General features: G+C 39.0%; 1 protein-coding gene across 1 annotated transcript; it reads left to right on the top strand.

The window, feature by feature from the left end:
* The first annotated feature begins 121 nt into the window (after positions 1–121).
* GRK7 (G protein-coupled receptor kinase 7) lies at positions 122–21,817 on the top strand. Its single transcript, XM_063166890.1, has 4 exons — positions 122–3,434; positions 4,182–4,619; positions 16,401–16,672; positions 20,821–21,817. Exons 1-4 carry the CDS (start codon positions 2,685–2,687, stop codon positions 21,152–21,154), a joined length of 1,794 nt encoding a protein of 597 aa, XP_063022960.1. The 5' UTR covers positions 122–2,684; the 3' UTR covers positions 21,155–21,817.
* The last annotated feature ends 2,977 nt before the right edge of the window (positions 21,818–24,794 follow it).

Consider the following 24,794-nt stretch of genomic DNA (forward strand, 5'->3'; position numbering starts at 1 on the left):
AAAGTATTCCCAAAATTCTTGCTAAAAAAGCAATCAGAGTGGACATGAAAATAAAGTTTAGCTGTCGCAGTCAAACTGTATCTTACCTACCACCTGACCTCTGGTAATGCCATCTGGTCCCATCAGAGGACTTTATTCATTTTTCTTTGGTTTATAGGTGAGTATGGAAAGTACCAAACCCTGCTTCTAGCTCATGTCATTTGCATGGCAAGAGTAGCTGAGAATTGTGGAAGAGTTTTTCTAAGTGTCAGCTCAAAGGGGTGTTGACACAAATGAGGTATTAGGAAAGTTAATGTTGAAATCAAAGCAGCTGATATTTTTGTGTATCTGTTTGCATATTTTAAGTATCTTGTTGACCAGTAATTGACATTCATCCAGAACATAAGGTAATGAATTTTAAGTCCTGCATATTTTCTCTGTGATTTAGTGGTTAGCCTAAGTCCCAGTCTTTCTATGAGCTCTCCACCAGAGAACTTCTCCAAACCACACCCTGAGATGGCTGATTAGCATGGTGGTTAGTACATCCCAGTACATCCCTGTGTCCAGTTCTGCAACTGTTCACCTCTTGAAATGAAAAATAAATCAGTTTTGCTTCTCACCCAAACATACTGTTTTATGAGCAGGTAACACTACCTTAAATGGCCATTGTCAACTCATAGATTAATGCTGATCTGCTTTTCTCCAGTGTTTAATAAATGCTGAGCAGATTTGGATAAGTCAGCAAGCAAATCTCAAAAGTGACTGGAGTAATGAGTATGTGTTGAATCATCATATTGTTTGATTTTGCTTTTAATGAAGTTATGCTATTTTAGAGAAAATTTATGTTCCACAGAAACTGGGAAAGAGTCTAATTAATTGAATACAATGGTCTTTGGAGCTGTAAATGTGTCTTATGCAGGTGCCATAAACATTAGGAATTTTCTTGATTTGCTTAGGCATGAGTATACCAATAGCTGGAGTAAGCTCGAGTTCAGCCTTAGGGCCCCAGCTACCAGCCATTTGTCCTGCTGCTCTTGAGCTGTGGTGGATATTCTGGCCAAACATTAAAAAGACCCTACTGAATTTTAGGAAATTAAAACCTTTATTTAAAAAAAATAGCTGAAATTAAAGCTTTGTTACCTCCTTTCATGCCTTTCTCTACCCAGGGTATTATAGGAATGTGTTGCTGCAGGCCCCGTTTTCAGGACAGCCAGCAGCAGAATTCCCCATTTCTCCTGCTGGCTCCTTGCAGTGTTGCCCACGCTGTGGCTGCTCTGCTGAGCTCTTTATGTAACCTCCCACCCTGGGCAGAGCTGGCCAGGCTTTCAGGTGTCTCCTTCCAATTGCCCCTGTTCTCATGCACACACAGCAGCTTGCAGTGGATGGCCCTCTCCATCACTCCTAGAGAAACACCTCCATGGCAATTCTGTAGAGTGCAAGCGCGAGTTTTATGTCAGATGGATTCAGTGTGGACAGGATTAAGCATGTAAAAACAAAACACTGCATGGTTGTAGAATGGCAAAAAGCAGCCAAGAAGGGCTTAACACTTATGTAGGGAGTCTGAAAGGTGCCTGTTATTACTCTTGATGTTTAGTTTTTGTGATTCAGCTTTTCAGCTTGCTGTAAGATTGTGAAAAAAGAAAAAAGACACTTGACCTTGACCTCAAGAGCACAGCTTGACCCCAGTGTTACTTCTTTTCTTGTTCTCATAATACTTTCCTTATATTTAAGGAAAGTTTTAACAGCCAAACCACCTGACCCCACAGCAGAAGGAGGCTTAGCCTAGTGAGTGCCACACATAATTTTTATTCTTTTGAAGGGAAAAAAATGCCTTCTGGTAGGCAGCCAGCAAGTGCAGGTGGAATTTGCCTTCACTTGATTATAATCAGCTTTGTCCCTTTGTTGATGTCACCTCAGCTATATGTTGTTGCCACCTTCTTATCCAACTACTTTCTGTCATAAAGCTCAGCAGGGAAAATAAACTGAGGCCAAAACAACATATGGAAGGGTCTTGGCAAGATTTGGCTGTTCATTTGAAGTGTTTTTCTTTTTTCTGTGGGTAGGAGATGAAGTCAGAGCTGTGTTGTTTCATATAGAAGGATCATTATTTTTAGACCAGTGGCAGTTCTTAGCCTCTGCATGTAATCTGCTCAGACAGAGCCACGCAAGGCAGCAGGGCTTGCATGGACTGTCTGTGGGGCTCAGTCACTAATGTTGAATATAACTTGAGCTTTGGAGGTGTGAATGCTCAAAGCATGAGTTGTGTGATTCATCTATATCAAGATCTTTTAGGCATGGCAGATTTGTGATAAAAGCTTTTCATAAAACCAGTTGTTAGTCTGCTGGTGTTTGATATTGACCAGGGGAGATCCAGGCCTGTCCTACTGACTGTGGCCAAAGTGCTTCGAGTTGGAGGGAATGCATGTATTATTGCAGCCATGAGTCTCTGCCTGTTCCCAGCAGCCAGGGACAGTGCATGTAGAGGGAATCTTGGCACATTTAAAGGTTATCAGGGCCCATTCTGAAAAACACCAGCTGAACCACGTGCACTTGGTACTGCCAGTGGGAAGGTTTGCCTAGGGTGTCATCCCTCAGCTATACATAGCAAACTCAAAGCTTCTTACAGAGAAACCTCTTACCAGTCACTTTCCACAAATGGTGCCTATACCTAAAGATACTTAGTGAAAATCCTTGAGAGGTATTTAATGCAAAAGCAGTTAGTTTCCCTGGTGTTTTTCAGAAGCCCTCACACACCACTAGCAGGGAGAAGTGCAGTGCAGCTACAGCACAGCTCCTGGGCCAGTTACTCATTTTGTCTGAACCAGGCTCTGCCACCCCAAGGGCTTGCCAAGATGTGTGACATGGGGGGGCTCGACAACCTGATTGCCAACACTGCCTACCTCCAGGCAAGGAAGAGTGGAGAAGGAGACACCAAGGAAATGCAAAAGAGGCGTAAGAGCCTCTCGCTGCCCAAGATTGAGGACTGCAAAGAGCACAGAGAGTCTGTTGCTGGTGATTATGACAGTATCTGTGAGCAGCAGCCCATTGGCAAGAAATTCTTCAGAGACTTCTTAGAGACAGTGCCAGAATATTTGGTAGCTAGAGACTTCCTGGATGAGGTGTCAAGCTGGGAGTTGGCAGAGGACAATATCAAGAGCACTTGCATGGAGATTATGGTCACCAATTATCTTAAGGAAGGTGGCAGAAACTATCTGTCTTTCATGAGCTCTGACTTGGTCAGCAAATGCAAAGCAGCTACTGTAAAAGAATATGAGAACATCGTGCAACTGGCCAAGGAGGAAACCAAAGTCTTCTTTAAAGACAAGCCTTTCCAGGACTTCCAGAACAGCCCCTTCTATGACAAATTCATCCAATGGAAAGTGTTTGAGAAGCAACCAGTAACTGATAAATACTTCTCTGAGTTCCGAGTGCTGGGCAAAGGTGGCTTTGGAGAGGTAAGAGCTTGTACTTTTAAGGATGTGAGTCATCTCTCCCCTTTCAAGACTAGCAGGTGGGTTTGCAAAGAGCAGTGGATTAAGCCACTCTATGAAGATTTGTAAAATGTGCCCCTCCAGACTACCCATTTTCCAGAAATCAGGCTGGGTTATTTATATTGTGATAGAGGCTCTTGTTGGTAAAAAGCTACTTTAACATTTTTATATTCTGTATCTATGCTAGTTAAAAAAAACAGGCTTCTTTACAAAAACTTGCATAAATGTTCATGTAGTGAGCTAAGTCTGCTTCTTGACATCATTTTAGCCTGTGCTATCTCACACACTCCCAGATAATTCCTAGCTGCGGTTTAGGGAAAAGCACCCATCAGGATCTGTTCCCAAACTTCTGTATGAAGGTTTTTTGTGAGTCAAGAGAGTTTAACTGTACAGATGCCATCTGTATATGCTCCTTATTCTCATGGCTACAGATTTTTTTCTTGTCCTTTTCCTCTTATTTGCTAATACATGCCTACTAGTGGCATCCTCAAGAACTTTGCCTCAGGGCCACGATAAACTGCCGGTCCAGAACAGAACTGATTGTGCACTTGTTTTTTCTTGTTTTCTGTGCTGATATATTCTTCATAGAAGTTAGCATCAGCAGCTACTGATAGGCATCAGTGATTGCCCAGTTCCTGTCTGTCACTATCCTTAATATTCCACTCTCTGTGTAAAATTCCTTCATTACCTTTCCATGTGCATCTTCTCTAGGTTTGTGCCATCCAGGTCAAAAATACTGGCAAGATGTATGCCTGCAAGAAACTGGATAAGAAAAGGTTGAAAAAGAAAAGTGGAGAGAAGATGGCACTGCTGGAGAAAGAGATCCTGGAGAAGGTCAACAGCCCTTTCATAGTCACACTAGCTTATGCCTATGAGACCAAAACCCATCTGTGTCTTGTTATGAGCCTCATGAATGGAGGGGATCTGAAGTATCACATCTACAATGTAGGAGAAAGGGGTTTGGAAATGAAAAGGATCATCTTTTACTCAGCTCAGATAACCTGTGGGATTCTGCATCTCCATTCCATCAAAATTGTGTACCGGGATATGAAACCAGAGAATGTCCTCCTGGATGATAATGGGAATTGCAGACTGTCTGATCTTGGATTGGCAGTGCAAGTCAAAGAGGGAAAGAGCATCACCCAGAGGGTAAGTACAAATTCTTTAACGTGGGCAGTGGGAAGTGCAGCCATTCTATTTCTAATGCCTTATGAGACCAAGACTTAATTCCCCGGAACTGATTCTGTGCTAAAGACCAAATGTAGTAATTTCATTCTGAGAGTCAGGTCCTAAGAAGATTTGGTTGATTAACTCTTTAGCTGCTGCATGTGGTAAAATAACTTCTTTTGTACAGAAACAGTAGAATCTATTTGACCTTCTTCTCTTAAGTTCTTGAACCAATGACTGTAGAGAGGCAGATGCTTTGTGCTTTACGGAATACTGCATAGTCAGGGATTTAATTGATTGTTTAATGAGCAGCAGTCAAAGATATGGCTCCTCTGTATTCTGCTTTTGCTTCTAGGAGAATATAGTTTCTTACACATTACTCTTAAGTGATGCTACTGATTTTATTGCAGGTGTGTGTGGTGCTGCATGATAAGTTATTTCCAGCCCTCCTTCCCCACACAAATTAGTTCCTGAAACAGTTAGCAGACTTGACAGTTTGTAAATGTCCATGCCTGTCTACATGTAGGAAGAAAAACATTGATGACCAAATAGAATTTTTGTGAATTAGATTGTGCAGCACTTCAGCTGTGCCTCTGGTCATCCCAAACTAACTTGGATATGTAATAATGTCAGGAGATTTACACAAAAAAAAATATGTATTGCTTAACTGTGAAAAAGACGTATTTCTCTCAAGGTATCTGGAGCTTAAAGATGTGCATAATGAGAGAATGTGTTTGAAATACACAAGGAAAATGAAGAAATGAAAGCCACATTATAAACTGGTCTGTGTTAAACTCCCCAAGTTCACATTAGAAATTCAGTGGAAGAGAGGACCCACTGATGGCCTTCTACATCATGTTTGAGTGCACATCCTTTGATGTTGTTAAATTCAGTACTTTTGAAGGATCTTTTCATTCCCTGGCAATATAAGAAGTTTGTACTATGAGTGGTTTTAGTTCTTGACGAAGGAGTATGTAGACATTGCTGTATGTATAAATAGTAAATAATTTTAAAATTAAACTGCATGGTGTTTTGGATACAAAAATACAGCTTCTGTGCAAGCTAAGGCAGGTTTTTCAGTAGAGCTTATGTGAAATAAGAATGTTGTTTTGTTTGTAAAAGATGGCATTTGCATCAGTGAACCCAAAGGTGTAAACCTGATTGGGCTTTGCAAGAGGCATGCAGTTAACTAGGATCAGAACAAATAGTTTTGTCAAAGGGCAGTTTTTCATACTTTTAAATATGTGGAGTTTGGCAAAACGAAAAAACCTCAAAATTGAAGAGTGTATTTAGCAATATGTACTCACTTCTGTGGTATTAGGGTAGAATCTCAAAGCAATATTGGACAAGGTGTTATTCTGCCTTACCTTGTGTGAAGCCATCAAAATGTTAGTGCCTTTTGTCATTTTTAGAAGCTCTAGTCACCATTATACGGTTGCTTTTATTAAAGCAAAAACTGCAATGAATAATGTGCTACATGATTGTAATGTTTTTTAAGGAATTTCAGTTAAAGGCAGTTTTATTCATACATTACGTTGAAATAGGACATGGAAGAAAAAGATTTTTTGTGTATATGTTTGTATCATAACTATAAACTAGTTAAATGAATAATTCCCTTTTATTTTCATTTTTGTAAAATAGTCATATTTGAAAGCTTCTAAAAAATGTTATATGAGAACTGGATATTATTATTATTTATACTCATATCATACACAGGAAGACCAAAGAACACATTTACAAAATTTACATTAAGCTTCACCATGTCCTCCTGTAAGAAAGGAAAAATGGTTTTGTTATTTTTCGTCTACTAATTGTAGTGACATTCTGACTTAAAATTATCTGAAAAATTACATCATAACATGCTGTTTGAGTATGACTGCCAAATCGTTATCACTTACCAAACCTATACATGTCACCTTTTCATTTTTCACCCAAAGGAATGTATGGCTCCAAGGTTTTTCAAATGAAATTTAATCAGTTGCACCATTTTGTGGACACAGTTTTATAAGGGCATTTTTATAAGCTAAAGCAGAATATATATTCCTTGCAGGCCAAATCTATATTGTACTGATATCTGAGTGCCTAATATCATAAAGCTGTTTCTAGATTTTGGATGATGGTTTGAACTGACAATTTAAGGTTTACAATTTTCAATCACTAATTAAGGAATATGGCTACTGATCTCTAGTATATAATATGAAGATTTATCTGTGCGTTCATTTCATTAAAGATTGCAAAAAATACACTATTTTGATGAATTATGAAAGTTTTTTGCACTCTCATAGCTGTATAAGCCATTAAAGATTAAATTTGTTCTGCTTTCAAAGCAGAAAAAAATTCCTGTCTGGTCATGTATGAATAAATGCACATCACCCATACATCAGCTGGAGGATCCATTAATCCCTTTTGTAAATCTTATTAGGTGATTATGTTATCACATGGCACAAGTAATAAGCTTGTTAATGAGTTCCTGTTTTAGACATTTTCCAAGTTTTCTCATTGAGGATTTCTACAAAATTATAATGTTTATGTACTGTTCATCAGCCAAAAAAGTGTTCTTTGTGGGTAGAAAGGTTTTTTGAATTTTAGATGGATAACTTCAAATGGTGTTAATAAAAAATAAAGTGTGTTTACACTTCAGAAAAGCATTGTGCAACTGATGATTCAATACTTATGTAACTGAAGCAGTAGCCTTGGTATCCTTTAAGTACTGCTGTTACATACACTCCTTTTGAAGGCACCTGTGTGCTCCATACCAGTTGGTCATAACTATTAAAAATAAAAATACCTTGCTTTCAGAAACAGTGCTCCTTACAAAGATCTTGAAAGAGTTGGATACCTAGCCTTAGTTTTCTCTCTCTCTTTTCAATTGCTAAAGCAGGAAGGAGAAACATCCAGCTTTCTGTGTGAATGTACTTCAAACTTATACTGTAGTTGTAAGTAATTGGTACAGTAATAATTTTATTTTACTAAGTTGCTGATTTGACTTTGTGAAGTGCCAGTTGTCCCTAGAAAGAAGAAATCACAAGAATAAATTAAAATACACAAGTTTGAATAATAACAGTCTTGAAAATAAAAGTAGAAAACATTTTAAAGCTACTTACAATGTAATTTTCCTTCATTAAACATACATGGATTATAAGGGATCCTCTCATGACAGCTACATGCACCTGTGCAATCTACCAGGAAATGTGTCTATGCACATTTAGTCAGGCAGAGCTCTTACTGACGTTGCTGGAAACACAAACTCCAGTGGTAATAAAACTATTCAGGACTTTAAATGTCATTATGACTTCCTATAAATGTGCCTGTTGCATCTCATCTGATGTGTTGATCAGATCCTGCAGGAACTAGTTTGTATCTTAAAATTATGGCTTTTTAAATATTATTTTCTCTGTCTTACATAATTGAAATAGACAACAAGGAGAAACTGAGAGCCTGCAAAGATGGCTTTTACACAGGCAAAGTGTTCTGTCTGTTGTGTTCTAGTTTGATTCTAGCACTAGGGGTTTTTTGCATATGAAATGAGGAGCTTCCATCCCCAGTTAATTCCATTTTTCCAGAAGTTAGTGTGTATTTGCTGTTTATTTAGGGAAGAATATTCTGCCCTTACTGGGTATGGCTTTTGTGAAAAGCAACTGTTGCATGTAAATTGTGAAGAACTTTTGTGCAGATGCATGTGCTAGCCAGAGAGCTTAAATATTGACATAATAACTGTGAAAAATAACATAAACATAATTTGTAGTATTTATAAAAGTGCATTCATATCTTCAGAGGTTTCGGGCTTCTTCACAGTTTTCCTGTGCTATGTTTTATATATTTGAAGGACATCATAATATTTTTATAGGAAAAACATGTTTTGGTTAAAATCTTACTCAAAATGTCCTTTTGCCCTCCTGTATGTTTGTTTATTATAAGATTCTATTTCTTAGGAAAACACAAGGAAATCTATTTAGATGTTCCTGAAACTAACAGTTTAATTTCCAGGCAGCTGAAAAGCAGGAGGAGGGTTTAGACTTGTGAAATAAAAAATAACTCAGCAAGCTATTCTACAGTTGACCTTTGTTCACTATCACATGGCATTCTTATTGGATAAGATTCTGTAAAAATTTCTTCTTTGTTTGCTCTTTGAAAAATGACAGCTCTTCATTTGCTCAGAATTAGAAGAACTTGCAGCTGTTTTTCTTACACATTTTGAAGTGTGACATGTAAAATTGATGATATTTTTACTAGCAGAAGTGGGTTCCTAAAAATGTTGATAATCACAGTTGTTATGAGGTGCATTGTCATGCCAGGTGTTTGAGATTTTTGTCATCTCTGAAATGTACTTTACAGAATGCAGCCTTACCCACAAAGTCTGTAGGGTCAGTTGGGATCTGTGCAGGGTCCTGAGGGAGCAGGCAGAAGTGCTCACCAGGTCACTTCCCACCATGACTTCCCCAGCAGTCCCGGAGAACCCAGGAGGTCCCAGTTGGCTGGAATTAGCAAATGTGATGCCCATCCACATGAAGGGCTGAAGGAGCATCCAGGAAACTCCCAGCCTGTCAGCCTGACCTTGTAGCAGAGAAGATCCTGGAGTAGATCATCCTGAGTGTGGGCATGCAGCACATGCAGGACAGCCAGGGGATCACGCCCAGCCAGCGTGGGTTTAGGAAAGGCAGGTCCTGCTTGAGCAGCCTCATCTCCTGCCACGACAGAGTGACCTGCTCTGTGGATGAGGAGGTGGCTGTGGATGTGTCTGTCTGGACTGTAGGAAAGCCTGTGTCACTGTTTGCTCCAGCATCTCCTGGAGAGCGTGGCTGCTCATGGCTTGCACAGGTGCTCTCTTTGCTGGGTGAAAACAGGCTGGATGGCTGGGCCCAGAGACAGGTGGGGAATGGAATCACTTCCAGCTGGCACCTGGTCACTGCTGGGGTTCCCCAGAGCTCAGTCCTGGCACCAGCCCTGCTTTATGTCCTCACTGATGATCTGGACAAGGAGAGAAAGTGCACTGTCAGGAGTTTACAGACAGCACCAAGTTGGGTGGGAATGCAGATCTGCTGGAGGGCAGGAAGGCGGGATCTGGACAGGCTGGGGTGATGGGCTGATGGCACTTCTGCAGGGTTCAGTGAGGCAAAGCAGTGGGTCCTGCACTTGGGTCACAACAACCCCCTGCAGACTGCAGGCTTGGGGAAGAGTGGCTGGAAAGCTGCCCAGTGGGAAGAGAGAGCTGTTGGTCAGCAGCTGGCTAAACATGAGCCAGTGTATGCCCAGGTGGACAGAAGGTCAGAGGCATCCTGGCCTGTGGCCAGCAGGGCTGGGCAGTGACTGCTCCCCTGTGCTCAGCACTGGTGAGGCTGCTCTTGAATCTGTATTCAGGTTTGGGCTTCTCACTACCAGAAAGACACTGAGGTGCTGGAGTGTGTCCAGAGAGAGGCAGTGGAGCTGGGAAGGGTCTGGAGCACAAATCTGGTGAGGAGCAGCTGAGGGGGAACTGCAGAGAGGAGGCTCAGGGGGACCTCACTGTTTTTTCCAAGTCCTTAACGGGAGGTGGTAGCAAAGTGGGGATTGGACAAGTGTTTTGTTTGTCCTAAATGCTCCATCCTATAACGTCTCATTGCTTCCCTGTCTGAGAATGCCTTCTCATGTCCTCTCATGACACGTCACTGAGGTGGGAGTGTTAGCAGGTTCTCTCTCCAGTCAGGATCTGAGGCAAAGCTTTATGTGTGATCATGCAAGGAGGAAGTGGGGACCTGCTCTAGAATCCAGAGTTAAGATTCATGCCTGGTTACTGGATGTTCCTTTCTCAAGCCCTTTGACTTCCATACAGCATGAATCTAAACTGAAACCATGTTGTACCTGTGTCTATTTCTCTTCCCAAGGAGGAGCACACAGAGAGCAGTCCCTACTGCACAGAGTGGCTTTCTCTTTTGTTGTGCAACTTCCTTCATTTCAGTGATTACTGATGACCAAACTTAAAAGATTAAAAGCCAGTGCTGGATTTTTATATTATTCCAGTTAGTGATTTTGGATCCAGGGCCATTTTTTCTTTTTCTCTAATATAGCAAAAATCTGGTTTGTACCTTTTGTGCTTTTGCCTGTGGGGGCTTTTTTAAAAGCACACAGCTTTCCCTATGAAAATTATGTTCTTATGTGAAAATCAAAAAAAGTTTGATCTTGAATCTTACATAAGCATGTGGGATTCATATGCTTATGTAAGATTCAAGATCAAACATGGGATTGGAGCTCCTAAGCTCCAATATTGTCTTTCTCATTATCTTCTCCTGCTACTCTGAAGAGTCCTCCTTGTGCTCTCCTGAATCAGTAGCCCAGCAATTCATGATGGGCCATCCCATTAAAAGATCCCTCCTTCTGCTGAGCATTAACAGTCTGCATAAGGATCTTTATTCTGTGTGACTTTCCCGAGTGCCTTTTGCCCTATTTAGATTTACTTCTATCTTCTTTAAAAAAAACCAAAGCCAGTTGCCTACTGATTGGGTCAGCTAGTTTCTTGTTATTGTATGAACATGTGGTGAGAACCTGGAGGAACTGCAGTCCTGTGTAACTCGTTTAAATTATGCTCTGTTCCTCCTCACAGTGACTTGGGAGAAGAATTAACATAGTGAAGTGAGTGACACAGGCAGATCAGTGTTCTCCACATCTAGGGCCTGCTAGCTTGTGAGCAGGGAAGAGATTTCTGTGGTCTGTTCCTGCATTCCTGCAGGGTCTATTAAGGCCATTGCTGAAGGAGTGGAGGAACAGCTGGACAAGAGAACAAAGCAGGCAGTGGCACCCCTTGGAGGAAGGAAGGACCGAGCCCCAGGAAACAGCTGATAGAGCTAAACTCAGCTTGTTTTTTTTCCTCTGTTCAACAGTTCTTGTGCCATGGCAAACAAAAGATAGACATTCTGATTTGCTTTACTGTTTGGTTTGTTATATCAATTGAGTTTGTTTTGCAGAGATCTGTGGGAAAAGGTAGCAAGATCTAAATCCTAAATCCCATTTCTCCCCATTTGCCTGTTTCTGTGCTGCTGAAAGCTCCAGAGAGTTGTGTCTTTGCTGCCTGCACCTGCTGGAACTGGCACAGGGCGCTGTGGAAGGGCTGTCCCCTGTCAGAGGGACGTGTGAGCTGCTGCACTGCAGGCCTGGTTCTGCTGCCAGCTCTGCTGTGCCAGGTGCCCCTGCACTGCACTGGGGTCTGAGTGCACTTAGTGCTTCTCAGCATCACATCTTGAATTACTAAAAGACTGTAATTATGTGACCTTTGAAAAATTTATGCAGGATCGCATTTCACAAAAGAAACATTTGTATACTTTCAGATTAGTCATTTCTACTATGCCCTGTCAAATCACTCTCAAAGCAATAATTCCACTCAACGGAACTTCTTTGCTAATGTAGCCAAGGGCAGCATTTGCTCATTACATTTTAGAGGATTACTGAAAAATTATCTTTGGGTTGTTCTCAAGGTAGTGAAATAAAGGGAAAGTAGATCTGTGAAGCTTTGTCAAAAGCAATTAAAATTTAATTGACTTAAATTTATTGACTATTTTTATAATTCAAGCAGCATATGCAAGTAAACCGTCCTGCTTATCACAAAAGACAATATTAGATGGACAGCAAGCAAAAAATAGCTAGTGTTGTATTGACTAGGCTTTAAAAAGTTCTGTGCCTCTACAATGGCATAAGAATTCTGTCTCTAGTAAAAAGTTGGGATAATATAACATTCTTTGTCATCTTTGTGATATTTTTATAAGATGTTGCCAGGTCAGTGAAGGTGTAATATCATGTGTTTGTGTCTCTGTAAGATCCCTTGATTAGTTAACATATATGTTCAAATGGTTCCTTGTGGTACCAGGAATTACACAGGAAAGAAGAGAATAATGTGCTTAGTATCAGTCAAAACCCACTGAACATCCTAATAGTGTAGAGTTGATAACAAAGGAATTAACTTTGAGTATGGGTTTTTTATTTCCTCTGTTTCCATTAAAAGAGTGAAATTTGCCCATGTAAAGTAAGATCTAGTAAGAAAAAGTGGATTTTGTTTAATATACAGCTTCTGAATTCACTTATCAATTATACAGAATGAAAACCTCTGCAAAATCATACAAACGTCCTTGATTTTTTGTATGATAGACATATCAGTATCCCATACTTGGAGATATCCATCCTGAGGCATGGTCAGATAATTCTAACTGAATTAAATACTCAATACCAGTCTGTGGGAAATAGACCCCTTCAAAAAAATAATGCATTTATCTTTTGTGGTAGCTTTTAATTTCTTTGCTTTCTGTCCTTTTTTTTTTTTTTTTTCATTTTTGCATTAAAATATAATTTACAGTATACTTGTTTACTCCACACCTGCCAAGAGTAATTTACTTTCCTTCACTTTTGCTTTGGGAATCAGTGGATAAGTTTTCCCCCTAATACATTATATTTTGTTTCACTGCTAATGAGAGTTGTACAGTTTAATAATAACTCCCTTCACAAAACTTCTGTTTTACCTCCTTAGATAAACCTCTCCTGAGGCTTTCCTGCCTTTCCTGTTGCCCTGGGATCTCTCTGTTCCTGGAAAGATGATCTGATTTTTACATCTTGTTCTCCATAATGATTAGTGTAGGGATGTTAGGTATTACCTTCCCTCTAATGCTGCCTACTCTCCAAAGATAGAAATAAATCTTCATTTGAAGGATCTATGTCCTTCCAGGTGCTGAATAATTCCTTATTTGTGTTCTCTAATATGGCAAATGCTAAAGGCTTTAGCATCTTTCTCCGCAAATCATTTTGCCAAAACTATACATATAGAGAAATAGGTGAAAAAGACTAAAATTTAAGCTCTTTTCTTCCTATCTTCAAATTCCTGCTTTGTTAAAAATAGAGTTTTATGTATTTCTCCTTCCTTATTGTTTTTTTTCCCCCTTAAAAATCCCTGTTCACTAGTGAAATGTGTTTGCTTCTGCTATAAAATTGTCACGTTTTAGTGCATTTTAAAAATCTCAAATCTTATAAGATCCAGTTTAGATTCCTGCTTCTTGGCCTGTTCCTTCATTGTGAATAGAAGGACAGGTTCAGGGTTGGGAGAGCTTTGGTTTTAGATTCGAGTTTGGATGATATTCTGTTAGAAAACCAGCTCATTAAATTCTGAATTGAAATGGTTTGCCATATCAGAGGAATGATGTTTCTAGACTTCCCCAGAGGGACCTGGATCAGCCCAGTAACAGCTCAAGATTCCAGAGCTACTAATTTAGAGTGTGGAAGTTTAGTTCTTGTTTACATGTAAGCTCACCCACAGCCTGTCACTTTAGCCTGCAGGGAGGCTGTTGTTGGTCCATTCTGTTTTCTGTTAAGTTGTGGTTGTGCTGTCTTTGTGGCCTGTGGTGATGGCCTTGCTTTCTCTGTTCTTGAGAAACACAAGCACCATGTCAAAGCAGGGTGTTCTTCCAGATGGTGTGTCCTGCTGGAGCCTGCCTTGAAAATATCCATGGAACAGACTGAACTTACTTGGCAATTACTTCTTTTGAAAAAACAGCTGTGGAAGAGAAAATGCACGTGGAAAGAAAGAGACAGTCTGAAAGGAGCTGCCTTGAGACACATCTGTGACAGTAGATTTCTGACTTCTCCATGTCAGATGTATCCAGGTTCTGAGTGATGATGCTAAGTTGCAGCAAAGTAATCTCTTATCAAAAGGACGATATTGTGCTGTCAGGGCACATTTTGATAATAATGTGATTCAATAGTTCTTCAAGGCATTAGTGCCCTAACTTCATCTCAGTAAAAATAAGAATGTTTATTGCTTCCCAGAAGGAGAAAAAAAAAGCAAAGAAAAAAGAGTTCCAGAAACCTATTTAGAGCTGTGTTTACTAATCCACAGTGAGCTCAGTGAGCTTTTGTATCAAAGTTTCTCTACTACTTTCAACCTCTCCTCTCCCTTCTAGGTTTTCTGAGGCCAGATGGATCTGGGGTCTGTGGTCTGTATTTGAACATTTGTCCCCTTCTCTGAACAGAGCAGCAATCATACCTAAAAATGTAATACTGTCAGGGTATCTCTCAATATTTTAGTTAGAGAAACCCACTGCAAGCAGTGCAAATTGCCTGTGGGATGATGTCAGCAGCTGCAGTGCCTGTGCTGCTCCTCTGTACTTCTGTAGCTTTAGTGAGAGAGGCAACTGTTCACTTTTAACCTTTCCTTTTGCTTTCAACCTGACTGATACTTCTGTTCTTCTCATCTCATTTCTATTTTTCAGTCATGTGGAGGATTTTGTTCTATATCCTTAAAAGCAAAACAAAACCCCAAACTACAAGGAGAGAAAATAAAGTGCATTTAATTTTCTGTCTGTTAGGCTTATGTTTTAATTGATGCTAAGATGTTACCTCTTGCACACATTGTTTACAGTAGAGACATTATATGTCATAATGTGTAGTGACACAAGCTGAAGTTTGTGGGGAGACTTGACTTGGAAGCACTGTGCCTAAATTTGCAAAAATCAGAGGGGTTATCCAACCCCATAAAATAAAATTCATCTGTTGAGCTGTACTTTTTATAAATACAATTTGTCCAAATGATCTTAGCTTTACCTTTTTCTAACCATTTTGCTTTGGAGTGAATCTCTGTCACTGATTGTATTCTGATACAGTAATAGTGACCATCCTGAGTAAGCTTTAGTGGAATTTTGCACAGATTTAAGTTGTTATACTGGTAATACATCAGTCCCAGTATTTAAAAAATATATGAGAGGTTCAAGCAACTTCTGATGTGGTTATCACTGTTAGCTGCTTCTGGTAAATAAATCATATAGAGCATGAGACACAGCAGTAAACGTGGGTTCAGCTGAGGAAATGCTGTTGTGATTGAAATCCCACATCCTCACTCATGTAACAGTGCAGCAGAGAGAGCTGATCCCCCACTTCCCTGCCAGGTGAATCAGCTCCCTGGGGCCAGAGGCAGCAGGAGCTATTTCAGTCCCTGCAGCCTGTCCCCCAAGGGAAGGTGGCAGGGCTGGCTGGGAAGAAAGCAGGCACATGTCCCTCTCAAAGAGTGGCCATTTCTTCTGTCAGAGAAGGGGCCATTTGTGCTATGAATAGTCTTTATTCAGGCATCTTTTTTTAGTTGGGAAGTATGAACTTGTTCCTTCACCTAAATGTGTGTAATTTATTAATTATAATTTTCATAGGTTTACTTTCTTAGAGTGGTTTCTAATAGTTTTCCTTGGCCCTTGGTGGAAGAACATTTATCCAGAAACCAAGAGGGAGGAAGCTGAGAACTTCCTCATTGCAGCTCAGCTACTGGCTTGATGAGAATTTTCTCACTGGCAGCAGAGCCCTGTGTTGGACCAATTATATAACCCTTGCACAGGGTGGGAATCAGTGACTGTTTTGCCTGGGTTTTGTATTTTTTTAAATCTTATCAAGTTGATTGCTACTCGTGTTTACACAACACAACTAAGAATATCTTCAATGAAAAAAAAATAAAATGGAGGAAGAAAGCAAGCTAGCCATGAATTTAAAATTAAACCACTTTTAGGTAGAAATTGCACTGACATTTCAACTTTGAAAAGCGTCTTTAAGACAGTTTTCTTATGTGCCAAGATGTTTTAAGAGAGATATGGTCCATGTCCTAAAAAAGTTATACCTCACCAATTCTAGATTTAAAAAAAAAGGTCAGGGTTTCTAGATACAAAATATATCAGTAGAATTACTAATATTTTGGAAGAATTATAGGCTAGTCTGTTTAACTGTATGCATTTCAGTCCTGGCATTGTAAAGTAAACCTGTCTGTGTTTGCCATAGGCTGGGACAAATGGCTACATGGCTCCTGAGATCCTGAAGGAAGAGGACTACAGCTATCCTGTGGACTGGTTTGCTATGGGCTGCACTATTTATGAGATGGTTGCTGGGAGAACACCATTCAAGGATTTCAAAGAAAAGGTCAATAAGGATGAGGTTAAAAGAAGAACTCTGGAAGATGAGGTGAAATTTGAACATGCTGGCTTTACAGAGGAAGTGAAAGATATTTGCAAGCTGTTTTTGGCTAAGAAAAAAGAGGAACGTTTGGGAAGCAGGTATGCCTTCTCAGTCTCAGTGCAAGGGAAATTAAAGCTGCAAGCAATATAGTTATTTCCCTCATTGCAAAAATAGGTTAGAACTTCACTTTCTACAGAGTAATGGATTTTCCCTTTCACTTCTAGGAAGAAGGAGGTGGAAAGTATTGAAGATAATATGGAAATAAGGAATATTGTTGCAATAGTGTGATCATCTGTCTCACTCCAAATGACTCATAGGAGTTATCTTCTTGTTTTTATCTGTGTTAGACCCTATATAGTTTTGGGAGAAAGAGTCAGAAGGGTTTTTCTTACACGTTCTTTCCTAAAGATAAAAGGATATTCCAGTGGCCACCTGCATCCCTGCTAGTGCAGACTGAATGCAGATATTAGGCTGTAGTGCTTACTGGAATGATGTGGGCAGAAATCCAGATCTGCAAAGTGGATTCTCTTCCCTGCAGATATCTAATTTGCAAGGCTGCATCATTGGCTTCTAACTGAAGAGACCTTAACCCCTCTGTTTTGCTCAAGTGCTTTTAAAAATGCTGTAGAAGTTCTGGTCATCCTGACTCATTCCAGGGAGAAAAAGAGTATTTGGCACAAATTCCTATAAAGCAAAACATTTATGGGCACTTCAGAGGTGGCTTTGGGTTGATGAACACTAGTGGATTTATCCATGACTTAGCAGTTTTAAGGAAATGTTCAATAAGAAGAGAATTGCAAAGCTAAACCTTGTAATATTTAACTTGTAATAGCTCTGATTCCCCTTATATGTGCTTGTGTGTGTGTATAAATAATTTAGTGCATTTCTATTTAGACAGATTGCAGATCTACATTTGCAATATAGACAAAATAAAGAAATATAATAAAAATGTGAAAAATTAATAGGAAACCAATAATATCTATCTTTAGAATATACCATTATTTGAATAATCTGTAAATAGAGATGTATGTATCAGGTGCTTTTCCAGTCTAAAGGTGGAATTGACAAAGCATCTAATTGAGAAAGCAGAGATAGTCTTCTAAATTTATATTTCATAGCAATGTGAAACAGTTTTTCAAAATGTTAGGCAAACATTTGTCTAAAAGAAATAAATCTAATGAAAGATAATAGATCATTAATACACATATTCTTAATATTCTGTTGCTAAATGAGGACAGCCACTCTTGTGCCTGATGAATTTTCCCAGCAACTGTGCAAGGCGGAGAAAAAAGTTATTTTCAGCATATGGAGTATGTTTAATACAAAATCTATATTGTTTTAGTATCTTTTAAAAGTTTAGTTTAAAAGTAAATTTAACACAAAAACATTCAGATCACTCTAACTTAAAGTCAGCATACTTTGCAGACATTTGGAATTACAGCACTTTGTGAAGTAAACAAATTTCAGAGTAGGGGAAAATGAAATTTAGAATTGTGTCTTGGTTGAGTTAATTCAGCAAGTCTGAAACAAAACCAGTAACAGACTATTGACTTACTGTAAGCACATTGCCTTTTCCAGGGGAAGAATTTACAATCTTTCTGCCTGCTTTTTGTTCCATAACTTCTCAGCAAAATGAGAAATGCACACAGAAGGGTTAATGCACATAGTATCTTTAATTTTCTGCTGTTTAAGATATCTTTCCTCTGATGTGTCATACTTGGAGAAGGCAGACAATAAATAGGATGTATACCCTGGGCATGATACAGAATAAAAGCATGCATGAACCTCTTAAACAGGGTGATACTATTCAGGACAGCTGTGTGTTATGTAAAGATTAGCACTGTAATTCTCCTAAGGACAACAAGAGCTTGGGTTATCCACAGCACTGCCTGTTGCATAAGTTAAAGCTGCTCAAAGGCAGCTTTATTTTGTACACCTGACCTTTTAAAACACTCCACTCTTCTACTGAAGATGTGGTTTCACTAGCTAACTCAGGGAAGATGTAGCCCCTTTTCTCCACTCAAGCTTTTTGAGATTAAAATCTCAAATCCTGAACCTGTAAAGTGATTTAATTTTTTTTAATGGAAGAATACAAAATTGACCAAGTTCATTTGCTCTTCCTATTAAAGTTATGTAAAAATGCAGTTCACGGAGGATGAGCTCAAGTTCCTCTCCAGCTAGTTGGAAGATGTCTGAGTTCCAGTAGATGGCATTCATGTAGCTTTACATTTTTTAACTTTTTATGGTTTCAGGACAAGGAACACTGCAGCAATCCATTTTGCTGCCTCCACCAGTTTCTAGTGCTCTTTGGTTTATTTTACAGAAAGGAAAAGCAAAATGAGGGGAGATTTTTGTGAGTGCCTCTGCCCAGTCAGCACTCCTGGCTTACCAGTGTCCCAGGACACCAGTTAATTTGAACAGCAGCTGAAATGCATTTCAGGCTAACAGTGAATGTAAATAAATAATGTCAGGCTTCTCAAGTACTTGGTTATCACTGGCTGGGTAAGGTAGGAGATGATTATGCAAGCCTATGGATATGCAGAAATCAAGATCCTTAATCTGTACATTCACAATTTTGTTCATATGGTGCTTTGGGGTTGAAAACATATTTTCATTGCTCAGCATGCCTGGATGGCAGCATCTACCATTCTTCATGTTGTGGCATCCTGCTTATTCATGGTGGTACACAGTGGGTAGTGGTTGGTGGTGGCTTGCTCAGAAGAACTGGGCAGCAGAGGTGCAAAGTAACAATTTTCCAGCAAGGGACTGAAAAGAGCAGCTGGTGGTTTCATCTCTGCTGTGCCCAGGGAGCACCAAGGCAGGCCAGAAGCACAGCAGGCAGCATGAGGAACAGGCAGTAGTGCCAAGGTGGAAGAGCTGTTCTGCATGCATGGATATTAAGATTTTACAAAATAAATATTTTTCCATAATCACACAAATCTGCTGCTTCTGTATGGTGCTTCTGCACATTTGTGAAGATAAAAACACTTGCCAAAGGTTTGCATTTACATTTTATTCATGTAACATTGTCTACAAATACATGAGGGCTTGCACTTTGCTAAGTTTGATTTTGTAAGGAGATTGGAAAGAAAAAAGCTGTGTTAGGAACTACCATTTTCTGGGGCCAAAACACAGACAAATTTGATTTTCCTATATTACTGTTTTCAAGAGCAGTGCATCCATAAATATGTTAAAGAAAGAATGCATAGGTGTGGAAAAGACAGGGCTCCTCTATGCTCCACCTTTCTCTAGAATTCCAAATTCAGACTTTGCATGCCTTGACACTAGAGGCACAGTTCAAAAGCTGTGGTCTTTGGTCATGCTTCAGCAAGCACATGTTTGAGGCTCAGATGATTTTTATCACCAGAAAATATCCCACAAGTCTCTCTACAGGTCTGTAGTGAAACAATTCACTAGTTCTTTTACAGCTGAAGTTCTCCCTGAGGTCTGTAATTGTTTTTTGTAAGATTTATTTAACTTAAGCATTTGCAATTATTTAGTCCTTTCTTGTTTTTATTATTAGGTTTTAACTATATTAATAAAGGATTATATTTGTGACAGTGGCACATCTACTTTTGTTAACGTCATCATCTGTGAATCTCTTGCCTAAAAAATCTTTGTTAATTTATAAGAGTAGTTACTTTGAATGAACTGTCACTATAAGTGGGATTGTTTATTTGAGTGACATAACTGAGTTTTAGGATATATATGTGTAGATGCTTTGAATTAAGATAAAATGAGAATTTGCATTTGTCACCAGCTTCCTATTCAGACTGTTGCTGCTCAGAGTTGGTCTATAGATGTATTGACCCAATATACCCCATCCTAGAGTTTAATAAATATTCTTACCCTCTAGTACAGATACTCTTATCCCGTAGATGCAGAGCCAATCATTGAACTTCCCTTGTGTGACAGCAGATCCAATACTCCCCCTCCCCTCCCTGCTGTAGGTTCAGTTCTGGTGGAAGTGTAGCTTTGGGTGGGGTGTCCCAGATGCAGCACTGCAGCTCCTGCCTGGGCTGATTTACCCTGAGAGGTGCAGGAATGGCATCAGAATGTTTTCAGCTGCTCAGATTATGTTGTACTATGCAGCATTCCTTGGTTAGGAAAAAAGGAATTGTGTTGCATGATGTATATATGTATTTATATATGTGTATCTAAAGTACTGTCATGTACCAAACACAGACAGCCCTGTATCCCTCTGAGAGCAAAACACACTGATGGACAAACTTTTGCTTTATTGCAGGAATGAAGACGATGACCCAAGAAAACACAGCTTCTTCAAAACAATAAATTTCCACAGGTTAGAGGCAAACCTTGTTGACCCTCCATTTGTGCCAGATCCATCAGTTGTCTATGCCAAAGATGTTGCAGACATTGCTGACTTCTCTGAAATACGAGGAATTGAGTTTGATGACAAAGACAAGAAGTTCTTCAAAAAGTTTGCGACGGGTGCTGTCCCTATACCCTGGCAGGAGGAAATCATCGAGACCGGACTGTTTGACGAACTGAACGACCCCAACAGAGTCGCTTACGCAAATGGAGGGGAAGCTAAGTCAGGAGTTTGTTTGTTGTTGTAATTATATCATTACCAAAAAGAGCAGAAACCACCTCAGAACTTTCCATATTCTGACTCTGTTTCAGAAACTCAGTACACCTGTTTGAGAAGAGCCAGCCAGTGTAATGTGACATTGACAGGCTATGTAGGACCACCAGCTGAATAGACTGTATTATTTTCCTTTGCTCTAAGAAAGGAGATATTTTTGTGTTATTGGATATGAATCAAATGAAGACCCATATTTCTCCAAGAAGCTTAGAATAGAAATTCTGAAATACAGAAAGCATTGTTAGAGTGAAGAGGCAAAGCTTTTGAAAATGACTGTTACTGCTTTCAATACAATGAATCATTGGTTTTCTTTCTTTTTTTCTTGTTATTTCTACTAACATTTCCTCTTTATTCCACAGTTTTCAGGAAGGATTTTTAAATTTTCAGGTAATCTCAGACAATGGAGCTCATATACCCTGTCAAACTTGGAATCTTACTGGCTAGCCAGTCTGTCTGTTAAATTCTGTAGGGTTTTGGGTGGTTTATTGTAATATGTTCAAATTGTCATAAGATATAAAGAAAGCTCTACATATCACTTGGAAATAAGAACAACAGGATCAAACTCTTTTCAAAGGTGATTTTAATGGAGTGAAGATAAGATTGCACCAATGTAATGGAATAAAGCATTTATTTGTTATTATTAAGTGTATTCTTATAAGTGATAATACTATATACAAAGAAAACATATTTACAAGTAAATACACATTCCTTTTGGCAATTTTAAAGTTTTATCAGATTTCCTGATAATTTTTCTGTATTTTGGTGATAAATTAAGCTACAGATAGACCAAAGCAATTTGTAATTGATTTTTACAATACATTTATTTCAGTGTAATATAGATTTTAATTCAAGTTGCAAAATGCATTATACTGTTGAGTGGTGTAATGATGAAAAAGTTATGTATGCAAGTTGAAACTATCTTCAAATGTTTATTGATTCTAATGCAAATTTTGAAGTGTTTTTATTTTTCAATTTTATGACAACCTAAATTGAATTACTTGGAAATATTACTATGAATACTTGTTACTGGTGAAGTGTATTACTCATGAGATGCCTCCTGCTGATTTTCTCTGGTAAGAAAATAGGCAGTTGTTCTTTGCACAACTTTTAAAACTGACCCTGCACATGCTGGTCACTGTCATCTATCCAGCCATAATTTCCATTGACTAAAGTGGAAGTGGAAGCTGCTTCATTCCTTGGAGACCTGGAGGCTGCAAATGCCCCATTTTCTGTTTTTCATACAGCAAACTTCCTGCTGAACTCAAGGACTTCTTTTGGCTAGACACTGGTATGAACTCACATGTCTGTTTCAGAGGAGGAAAACCTGTATATACAATGTCTTCTGTACTCAGGTCTGTCATGTGGAACACTGGTATTGGTATTTATTTATAACCTAATAGCACATCCCAAACTCTTAAGTTTTAAATACTGTAAGTATTTTAGTCACAGCTAAGTAATACATTGGTAATACTTTGTGTTGTTCTGAGTAGAAAAGGAATTGCTCTTTTTTCGTTTTAAATTTGCTTTTCCGGTGCTTTATATACTTAACATTGAAGTGAAAAATCAAGAACAGTTTTACTTAGGATTAGTGGGTAATTCTGTTTATGAATTATGAGCATAAAATTGTCTGCCTTTTGAATGGAGACTTTCTGTCAAATAATTTAAAACAATATAAGTGGAATTCTGGTTTTTTAATTGAGAAGGATGATCCTGAAAGATGGTGAAAAGCAGAGGAGGTTGAGAGAAGAGTGATGTCATCCTGGCATGGATTTACAAGAGTGCTTCCACTATTGACATCCATTGATTTTATTTCTCATTGCTCCCACCTGTAGAAAGCTCTTACAGTGGTAGTAAATACACTAGAGTAGTATATTTAAGAAGCCAAGACAGAAAACTTTGTTCTTACATGCATTTTAAAAAGCCCACAAAACACAAAGTGACACAAAACCCACAGCCACCACCTGATTACAGCTGATTACATGTTAGTGCTAGTGGCATCAAACCTTTCTCCTGAATTGATATACCTCAAATCCAATGAAAAAGCTGTTTCAAAAATCCTCCAGAACCATAAAGCAGAACCATCCTCTGAAATGGCCATAGGTTTTCCAGTGCATAACTGAGTTTTAAGTTGCCATTTGGAAAGAGGTTATGTACAGACAGAACCAGAATTTAATGTCTTGTTAGAATCACATATTCCCAGTGATAGTGGGTGCTGCAAGGCTGCATTTTTCAAAATGTGTTGCAATACTGAGATCTGTGAATTTGGGACACCCTGTGGGCATAACATTGGGTTATTTAGTTTTAGAAATGTTGTGGTGTCAGTAATCCCAGCAGGATGTGCATCAGTGAGATCCATAATATTAAGTGTTTCATGAATCATTCAGAGTAACACATCAGAAGTCTGATAATGCACAGTTTGGCACAGTGTATGACAGAGAAGAATGTGTTAGTTTGAAATATTCATTTTAATTTTCTAAATTCACTTTTCACAACATGGACAACTTCTTTTTGCACCTTGGAAGGGAGGCAGGGCAATTATTTCTGTATTCCCATTAGCACTTTCAGTGAGTCTTTTAAAAATTATTTTCACCTTTTTTAAAGAATCTGTGAAATACTTTGTTCTTTCCTTCTTCCTCCTACTGTAAAATTCCTTGTTAAACTTTCAGGAGCAAAGTTCTTTCAACAACCTGCTTCACCTTAACAAAAAGCCAGCAATTCCAAAAGATTTACATGTTCAATGAATTGTCTTACTGCAACCAAAGATGCTACTTGTGTGAGTAAACTTAAATGAATATGCAAGTGTTGCAAGAGCAGGGCCCAAGTCAAAAGTAGTGACCAGGTCACTGGATGTTTATGATAGAAAATGAGGGATGACTGGGGGAGGAAAATAGCCATGTGGTTGTGGATTACTTGAGTTGTTGTGGCAGAAGGAAATTATGTAATTTGAAACTGCAATTTTTTTCTTCTAGCTGTCTCCCTTTTTCCTGCTTTGCCAATATTGTGGTGTCTCGCTCGGCTGCCTCGTTTTCCAGCAGACAAGATGCATTTGAGTGCTAATATAATCTAAAATACTGAATTGTGAACTCTATTGCATTAAATGCCATTTGTGACAGGTTCCAGGGTGCCCTGGCCACTCTGCAGGCATTGTACAAACAGTGCTGACTTTGCTGCCATGTTTTTCTCAGCCCAGCTGCTGGAACAGTTTGGTAACTCTGACTGTAGCAAGCAGTTGATGTGTTCTTACAGGAACATCATTTAAAGTTCAACAACACTCCTGCTGCCTCTGAAAGGTATAAGAGAAAGACCTTTCCCTTGTATCTCAAGTCCAGATTTTCTTTGATGCTACCTCTGTTCCCCTTACCATTACTCCCCTCATTTCACTGAGCACAGGGACAAAATGATGCTTGTTATTATAATATTAACCTAATGAAATCATTGTTCACAGAGATTATTTCTCAGTGGCACTGAGTACCTTCAGTTGTTTCATCACATAGGCTTAATAAACACCTTGTGCTGCAGCAAGTAGTTCACATTTATATTCCAGTATGAAATAGATTTAGTAATAGGAACCCATGTGCAAATTCCTGGCACATCTTCAAAGTGGCTTCTTTATT

This window comes from Melospiza melodia, chromosome 12 (genome assembly GCF_035770615.1).
Source record: "Melospiza melodia melodia isolate bMelMel2 chromosome 12, bMelMel2.pri, whole genome shotgun sequence".
Lineage (NCBI taxonomy): Eukaryota > Metazoa > Chordata > Aves > Passeriformes > Passerellidae > Melospiza > Melospiza melodia.